The 9,696-nt window shown below is 39.9% G+C and overlaps 1 protein-coding gene across 14 annotated transcripts in view; it reads left to right on the forward strand.

The window, feature by feature from the left end:
• Positions 1-9,696, forward strand: part of LOC135502332 (cell adhesion molecule DSCAM-like) — a 123,829-nt gene extending 114,133 nt beyond the window's left edge. For all 14 annotated transcript variants that reach the window (XM_064795073.1, XM_064795070.1, XM_064795081.1 and 11 more), the window contains one exon: positions 206-9,696. In XM_064795073.1, the coding sequence (XP_064651143.1) occupies positions 206-311 (106 nt within the window). In that variant the 3' untranslated portion in view covers positions 312-9,696. The remainder of the gene's footprint in view (positions 1-205) is intronic.

Genomic DNA, 9,696 nt, shown 5'->3' on the forward strand with positions numbered 1-9,696 from the left:
GGAGTTTCTGTCTCAGTTTGGTTGATAGCTTCCACTTGCAGGTGAACTGTGTACAGGAATGCATGTAAACACAGTGTCCACAGGCTCTGTGGCCAACGTGGGGCATTGGAATAAAGGGCAAATCTAAACACAGCCACTGTCGTGCCAGCATTCCGGATCATTTACTACTATCGCCTGTTTGTAATTCATCTCACTTCCTTTGCAGGCACTATCGTACCATAAAGGAGGAGGGTAAGCGTCGAGGGTCAGAGGACGGCATCGAGGTGAAAAAGGAAACTCCAAAATATACAGACAATTTTACTGTGGTATAGTCTACAGACCATATCTGTGGGAGTGTCTACCGTGTCTGCAAACAGTCTCTGTGGTAGTCTGCAGACCATATCTGTGGTGTAGTCTACAGACCGTTTCTGTGGTATAGTCTACAGACACCCTGCACCATAAGGGTAGCAGTTGATATCGCAGCATTTTGTATTCTGTTCAATATTGTCGTATGATGTGACATTTTTGACAATTTGACTTCAAGTTCACTGTATGGGTAGCGTGGTAGCTAGTGCATTATGGGATGGCTGTGTTTGCTTGAGGTGCGGGAGAATATGCAGACACATCAAAGAAACATTCAGGAGCGACGGAATGTGATATGGTGTCCTCTGGTGGTGTGGAAGGAAACTAGAATACGTGTATGTTGTGATGCAATCAAGTGGATTCATGAGGAGGATTTGGACGTTTTAGCATTCTGGGACGTTGGGCGAGAAATTCGCAGAGGATGGTGATAACTACTTGTCGCTTAGAGTTCCAAAGCAAACAATTGCAAGGTCAAGGTCACATAGTAGTAGAGAGAAACTTGTTATCGCCGTGTGTTTGAAATCACCAGAGTCACATGACCAATGCAGCATTCACTCGCGGCTTATGTCAACACACCAAGAACCCGCGCATGGCTACCACCCTGTGTGACGATGCCAAACGATAATAGATGTTGTGGGTTTCGATCCTGTGATATGTAGATTAGTTATGATGTCGTCGTCGTCATGGCAACGTTCGGTTCCGTCGCGTTAATGTGTTCCGCGCAGTCATTTCGTTTTTATTCATCGTTAGCATTTGTTATGCATATCGGATATAATCATGTGGAGGGGATGCAACACACTTCCATAGTAACCATCTTTGTAACCATGTTTACATGGTGTTCCATAACAACCATCCTATAACCATGATGTGTCGTGGTTCCCATAGTAACCATCCTGGTTGCCATGTGTCAATGTTTACCTTAGCAACTATGTGTATCTAAACCGTGACACCATGGCAACCCTATAAATGGCAGCGTTTGGAATACCGGTGTAGTGAATGATCTGCTGAAAGCTATACGACTTTGATGCACGATTTCATGGACGGAGGAAACTGTATTGTACTTGTACAAGAACAAAACTCTGCTTAATGTGGCATTTTGTGCAATTCATTGGTAAATATGTGAAGCATTTGTTATCTTACCACCAGCTGGGTTCAGACTTGTTCAGGCTGGTTTGTAGTGTTTGTGGGACCAGTGGGGTTCTTCCAGTCCACACCACCTGTTGGTCAACACTTGGTTGTCAGCAGATGGCACGGGCGATATACTTCATGAGTACGAAGGATTGAAAACAGCATTTATATCCAGACCACCATTCTTTCCATGATATTTTGTGGTGAAATAAATCCTTTGCTTTGAAATAGGGGGCATATGTTGTGCTTAAAAGAGGGGTTATAATCTGCGGCCCAAAAGCCTTTGATTTAGAGTTGGTATATTTACTCGTTTTCGTTAAAGTTTTCAAGAAGAAATGCCAAGTCTGTTTCAACTTGAGTCTGACAGTTCAGTGCAACTGATACATGAATGTGTTGAGCTCTGTGTCATAGTTGAGTTGAAACAAGCTTCCCTGTGCATTTCCATGCAAGCTAAGACAATGCAGTACAATCGATAACCAGCGTATTCTGCGAGAGAGGTGGAAACTGTCAGCTGTGTCACATGACCTCACCCATGAGAAATCCAAGTGAGTCCTGCTCAAACACATTTACCATAGCTACTAGTTTGGTTGCCTAGCAACATGTTTGGTAACCTGGCAACCAGGGTGGTTGACAAGATTTAACTGTTGCATGCCAGAAGTTGTCATGGCAACTATAAACAGTTCAGAATCCTTGAATTTATTGAGATCCAATCATGCTATATATTGAAATACACCGTTGTCAGTCTAGTAGCGCTCTCTGGTGAAATGTGTTGACATGATGTGCATTGATTATCTGAGCAGGCATTGATGTGAATTAGATTGTGCGAATGGAGGCATGAATGTTCTGAGTGACTTGTTTGTTCATATTGGTGCCAGCTGGCAGACATTGTGGTTAATACATTAGGCTCCCATAGCAACTGATGTGGTCGCCATGGTCACGTGGTTGCCAAGCAACTAAATTTCCACTTCTTCAGCAGGATAATTGTCTGGTTTACTTGTTGTTCCGTGTAACTTGTCTCTTTATGATGTAAGACTTGCGTGTCGTATTTATCTAGTCTTGTGCAGTCAGTTCCAGATATCTTGATAAAAAAACAATGTTGTCGTCATGGTAACATGGTTGCCTAGCAACTACAGTGTTGCCTAGTGACTGTTTTGTGCTAGTTTAGGTTGGAACAAACTGTAAATGTAGCATGCATTGTTAATCATTTAAGAGCTATTGTCTATTACAAAAGTCGTGGAAGTAATTTTTGCAATATTTATTAATGTATAGATTATTTATCATTCTATAAGAATTTTTTATCATAGAACAATAGTTTACATAAAGTGAAATTTTGAGCTGAAGTTGTGAAATTTTGATTCAGAAATACGATAGTTTTTTGTTTACAAATTATTTCAAATTTCAAATTCAAACTCAAAGTTACATTTCAAACTCGTGATTTTAGATTGAAAATGGTTCATGTATTTTGTGAAGTCTGAGTGAGAAAAGCTTGGACCACAGAATGCCCATTTGACTTTTTGGACCAATGTCACTTTTTCTGCAGTTTTTATGGTCCGACCTTGACCCCAACTCCCACTGGTTATTCAATGCAGGCCTTTATGACCTCTCTTTGAGAATCAGCTGGTTGGGTTCGTACGATTTGATCAACTTTTAGGATCTTAGTGAATGACTACGCCGCCTTTTCCTCCATTTTCCAAGTTTTTGATTCCATGGCTTTTGTTCTGAAGACATTTCTCTATGATATCTGGGTACAAATCAGAAGAAATTAGACTGCATGCCTAGAATAACCTGATGAGATCTGAGGCAACTTTCAGAAATCGGGAGAATTGGCCCTATTCAAAAAGTCACAACATCACAAGAAAGCTTACCTCATAAATGTAAGCTTTCGAATGAGTACCCCATGTAGAGTTGCAAAAGATCCTTCTGAAATTGTCCATTTTTGCACCAAAAGTATCCTCAGATCTCAAAAGGTTAAAAAAAGAGACTAATACTTCTTAGCTATAGAAATGTGTGTATCCATAGTTTGGACCTAAGGTACCCTGTCACCCCAAATGGCAAATCGTCCATTCCATCTGTATGATTATGTTATTGCAGTCAAACTGATCCATTATGTAATAGGGGTGTCAGGTACACTTAGCCACCGAGGTGTGCCTTGCTTTCACTGGAATGCATATGTTGACAGTGGACCAATTTTCTCTTGTGTGTTGTAAAAACAGTAATTTTTTACCTATAGTTTGAATGGACCTGCCCAAAATAATGCAATGGGTCAGTCCAGTATTGTGTTTTAGGGAGGACAGTCTGTTCATTTTGCGCGATTTGACTGAAGCATCCAACACAGATGTTCTAGGCAAATTGACGTAAATAGAACGCTATTTATTTAAATGATTTTTTGTCTCAGTTTAATCACTGCCATTAATTGTTGCAAACTGCATTTATTTATCTCGTGTACAGTATTTTAATTTCAACATGCTTCCTATTTATTGCAATTCTATAATTCCGGTTTCAATAGATAAAAACATGACATTAGATTATGCAGCATCAGTCCTGCAACTTAAAAATTATCATTTGGTTAGTTACCATAGCAACTGCCTACTTACCAATGTGGTTGCCAAGCAATGTGTGTGTCACAAATCTGGTTGCCAAGCAATGTCCATAGTGACTTACCATAGCAACCAATAATGTGCTAGCACCAACACTAATATAGCGCTAACTGCAAAAAATCACTTTATTTTAAGACTGATGTTGCATAATTTCAAAACACACAACTGCAATATAACTTATGTAACTTATGCTATTTATTCGAATATCTATTATAATCTCCTTGACTTTGAAGGTCAGATTTCAAGGTCACATGATCAATTCAATCTCTTTTCTGGCCTTGTACCACAATGTTCAGTGAATAATGTACCAAGACATATTGTGGTTCCAAATCTGAACAAAAGGTGTCATTATTGTTAAATCTTAAGTGTATTTCATTCAAATTCTCCCCTTGCACATGTTGTCAATTTTACACTTGTAACCATAGTAACCCTTTACATTTCGCTGGCAGACACCTAAGTCCATTCCCATCAGTAAATCTGAAAAATACATTCAGACAAATAGTATGCTGAAGTGTATCATCTGAAATTTGTTTTGAAAACATTTTATGAAACTTTCAGAAAGTCCTTTTTAAAATTTGAATAGAACTTTTTTGAGGCCTCGTGATTTGGGGTTACTTTGTTTACAAATGAATGTTTTACTAATCTTGCTAATTGTGAAGCGATGTAAACATTTCGTTGTGCTTATAAAGTGAGCAGTCTCGTATAAATGGCAAATTTCAAAAGGAGCAGCTTAAAAACCGGCCTGTATTCATAATCTGAGTGGCGCTTGATTCTGTGGATTGAAAATGGCCGCCACATGTAGTGCTTGATGACCTTGGTCTGCGTTGAAGCACTTTGTCATGAGACAGTTGAGGGAGACGTATCTCGGTCATCAAATTATAACAGTGATTACAGCGCTGACCTGCATCGTGACCACATGTGCTGCATTCTGTTGGCTGATTATTAACAGTGGTCACTAGCATTGGATGCTGCCATACACTAGTATCACCAAGGTAAGGCCAGGTGGCCAAAGTCTGATGATAAGGACTGATTGCGGCTGCGGGATGTCTTTTGTTTTCCGCAGTTGCAGCCCGCAGATGTCATATTGAGTGCTGCTCCGATTATGAAATGGTTTTAGTCCAAAAAAGGAGATCTAATCCAATAAAAGTTACGATATTATTTTTTCGATCGTTTAGGGAGGTTTGCACTACATCTTAAACCAATTTTGGATCATCAGTTTACCAGACCATTATGCAAATTTTCTACCGGATTTATTGTTTAAATGATTTTGTAGGTTACTTTATTCTTCCGAAAGGCAACAGCACTAGAGGGTGTGTCTAAAATGTGACAGGAGAAAATAGTCTCGACGGCATGCCGACCAGTTGGGTTTGCTGCTAGAAAGAGTCATCAGGTGTGGGAGTTCTCATCAAACAAAATTTCTGCATCTTTGCGCAACGTTACAAGATGAATGTCCTCCATTGCCAAATCTAACGTTGCTCCACTCAGAATGCCATTTAGTAATATCAAAATCTGACAATAGCTTTTGGTTGTACATTTCAAACATGGCTCCAACCTTTGAATGACGTTTTCTGCATCTCGCCTCACCAGTTTCTTTCCTGCACGTTTTAGACGCGCTCTCGTCAACTGGTTGCCATCTTTACTGCCACAGGTGATGATATCGAGTGACTATGTCCATTTCACTCATGAAGCATCTTCTTCATCAAACTTGCTGAAGTCACAGGTGCAATCAGTAGATACACAGATTCAGCAAGCTTGAAGATCAACACTTTTCTGCAGCATCATCGCCATGGCAATAAAGATGGCAGCCAATCAGTTAAACACTTCGATTTTGGGTTCATCGTAAAAGACGGATTGAAAACTGGGAAATTGGAATGAAGATAAGACCATACGGCGTAATGGTCAGTATAAATTCTGGAATGGCTTGAAACTGGAACCAGGATCTTGTAAATAGTAGCGCAGATTAACCCTTGAAGAGCTGAGGGCGTTTTAGAAACTTTAAATTTTTAGAAATTCTTCACTATTTTTTTCTGTGGGTGACCAGGTCTGTCAAATAAGGGTACCATGGAAAGGCTACCTTGGGAGCTACGGAATGAGTACTCGTCTAACGGGCTTTGATGTATTTTCATTATTTTTTTCTTGTTTTGGTAACTGTCATCGCCCTCAGCTTCAAAGGGTTAAATCAAGGTGTATTTCTCTTTAAATGTTTGTATTGACAACAGTACATTGTGTTGTTATATCACCTTATTACATGGAGCATTTAAAGGGACAGTACACCTGTATTATTTACCAACAATATTAGTATTGTGATGGTCCATGCTTGTGCTTTATAGCCTGTTTCACCCAGATGTTTCGGCAATTGCTGTACATTACAATACATTCAATGTACAGTGGGTGTCGGTACATTTAGCATGAAACACTCTACAGTAAATATCTTGTAAATAATAAGCGTAGTTTGTACAGAAATTTGTAAATTTGAGAAAAGTATTGTTGTCATGGTAACAGAATGACTCTACCAGACAGATTTCCAAACTCCAGTCCTTGGCCTGGTGTGTCCAGTTGGAATTAGCAGTGACTTTGGTGTAAAAGTCAGGATGCACCTATTGGAGATGAAGTTTGATGAAGAAGATATACGAGTGCTAGCATTTGCCTCTAATGCCGATTGAACAACTAGACACTGGTTTGAAGAAGTCTCACTTTCAAAATGGGGCTATGCTTAGTTCAAGTTCAAGCTGCCAGGTGGCAGAGGCAGTCAACCTGTCTCATCATTAGCTTCGTTCAGAAAGCACAACAGTTTGGAGATAACTGCTGCCAGTGATTCCATTCTCACCAGAAGTTTTTTAATCTGTCTCGTTATAAAGGGTCGCTTTCTGAGGAGTACAGTGGCCATGTTGTTTGCATGACATCATATTATTAATGGCATCCAGTCACGTCGTGTTGTAGTGAAGTGTTCGGCCAAAGGTAAATCTGTTTGTCAGAGTTTTCAAGTGACGTGGCTTTTAATCAGTATATCTACAATTACACGTTAGGTTTTCTGGAATGGGAAGGTATTTGATGTCCTAGAGCGCTTGATTGTGGGAGAACTTGTCATTCACTGATGAGTCTAAGTATCTAAGGTTGATGTGACATGGCTGATTGTACTCATGGGTGCAAAGAATGGGGAGTAAAGTGTCTTGCTCAAGAACAAGCAGATTCAACAGTGGTAGTCCTACCATAAGTTGGACTAACCCATGTCGTCCTGACCACTGACTGTGTGTCGGAGACGTTGTGAGTTTCTAATATCAATCTTTTTATGGTCACCAGTCATCTATTATTGTTTTCCAGTTAACCTAAAGTGAAATTATTATTATCTTTGCAACACATGATATCCATGATTATGAATTACCAAGCATGAATATTAATTAGGAGTCATGAATATTAATTAGGGGATCATGAATATTAATGAGTCGTCTGTGTTTGTATATATGGTATTTCAATGTGCATTTCTTCTGCATTTCTAGTGTAAATTCATGATTCCTGTGACGTATGGGTAAAAGACGTGTTTTGGCGATTTCGCTTTCTTGATTTTGATGTATTGATATGAACAACATCATTTTAAAAGTGCATGGTAATATTTCCGACATGTACTTGAAAGGATGTGGTGGCATCCTCACTTGCTACTGGCGATGGATGTAGATCTTCTTCAAATACCACCCATCACCTCTCGAAATCACAAAAATGAAATCGTCCGACTCGTCCAATGTGCTATTCCATGATAGTGTGCTGGTGCGCGCCATGGTCCGTGTCCCTCAATGGCGTTACCGATGTGAGATTCTTTGTAATATACCGTTTCTCTTTGTGTCCGTGCAATATGTTCCATAAGCTGTTATCATTACATTGGGCGGAATATCAGCTAATTAACTTTCTCTCGCACCGAATCCTAACACTGAGAAGTTGATTTTCTCAGAATGTATTATGTCAATAGTGAAACAGTCGATTGTGACTGAAAGTATTCCAGTAAATGGTCATGTCAGTAGATTGGTGATTACCTGTGTGTAATGCCTTTGACTGTCTGTCATTTATCAACTGATATATTACCATCAATATTGAGAAAAGGTGAGACAAGTTTCTTTGCTGAAATTTCGCTCATTTTTTGCAACTGTATTGATCCTTTCATATTTGAACATCCATTTAAAATATCGCCTCGTTTTGAAAGATTTCAAGGTCAACACTGCGTGAAAACGTCTTGGAAATTCCTTTGGTTTGACTTGATTTCTACCTGTGAACACTCATGCACACAGCTGCTGCTTCCACTTGGTGCCAACTATGGCTCTACCGTTCATCCATAAAGACATGATTTGCATACTGAACAGGAGATTTGGATATGAAAGGGTGAATTCAGAAAGCGTTTTATTTCAATGTCAAGTCACCGCTATAGATAGTTGTCTTTTTTTCGAAAAGACGCGTAACGACCTTCGTGTCACCATAACGACCGTCGTCTCGCCATGTGTGTGTGTACAGAATATATACAACTATACCACCCAACCTCAAACAGAACATCGACGGAGGACAACGATGGCTCGTCGACTAATGTATGATAGATTATTATAATCAAATACGCCCCTCTCAGTAGTGAGGTCAGTTGATGTAAGAGCCATGGCTATTACAATCTGCGTCTACACTCCCACCTCTGTTCTTGTTGCGTTGCCTGTTCAGTGGCAGTGTTGCTTCAGTGTTTGTGCGTAGCCATGGAAACCAATTCAGTCAGGTGACCAAGACATTGCTCTTTTCCTTCTAGGATATGTAGACAGGTTGTCATTGCACCTTTCTTGTGACACCCTGTAGCCATGTCGGATGTCAAACCGCATGCTTACTTACTTGGAAACATACAGTGTTTCAAACTGTCGTATTTTAGAAAGTACATGTAATTCCAGCCTTAAAATTCAAATGGAGACTTCTTGTGTCTGTGTGTGTGAATGAATGGGTCTCCTACGCTTGGTTACAATGAGTGGTTAACCTGTTTGATGTAACCATGAGACAGGGTGTTGCCATGGTAAATCATTGTATCAATTGTTTGAGATTTAGTTTGATTGTGAGTATGGCATATAGTCAACCTTGTACCTATTGCCAGTGTGATGTGTGTCTCTATTACACAAGCCTTGTCCCCAGAAATCGGACGCAACGTAGACACACATTAAGACGCAAAGGTGGGGACATTGCTGATTACTGGGGACCAGGTTATCTACCATGGTTTCAGCATCAAATGTCCCTGAAACGTCTGTCTTCGTACAATGATGGTGTTGGTGTCAATGTAACACCTGGTCAGGTCCGCTGTCCGACAGAAATGATATCTTTATCTGGGCTCGACTTGGAATGGGAATCTCTGAACCAACTATGAGTTCCCTCTGAGCCTGTGTTGGGTCTTGAACTTGACGGCATTGTTCTTGTGACACCTAATGACACATCCATCTGGGTTTGAAACGTCACCATTGTTCGAAGACGGCCGCCATTCTGGTTCCTTCCTCTCACTTGTACATTGCTAGTAAATACATAGATGTAAGTGCGAGACTATGTAGTCTTGCATGTTTTGATAAATTATAGAACAATGATGTCATGTTATTTCTTTAAATAAAACAAAGAAAATTAAATGTAA

The sequence above is a fragment of the Lineus longissimus genome, chromosome 18 (genome assembly GCF_910592395.1).
Source record: "Lineus longissimus chromosome 18, tnLinLong1.2, whole genome shotgun sequence".
Lineage (NCBI taxonomy): Eukaryota > Metazoa > Nemertea > Pilidiophora > Heteronemertea > Lineidae > Lineus > Lineus longissimus.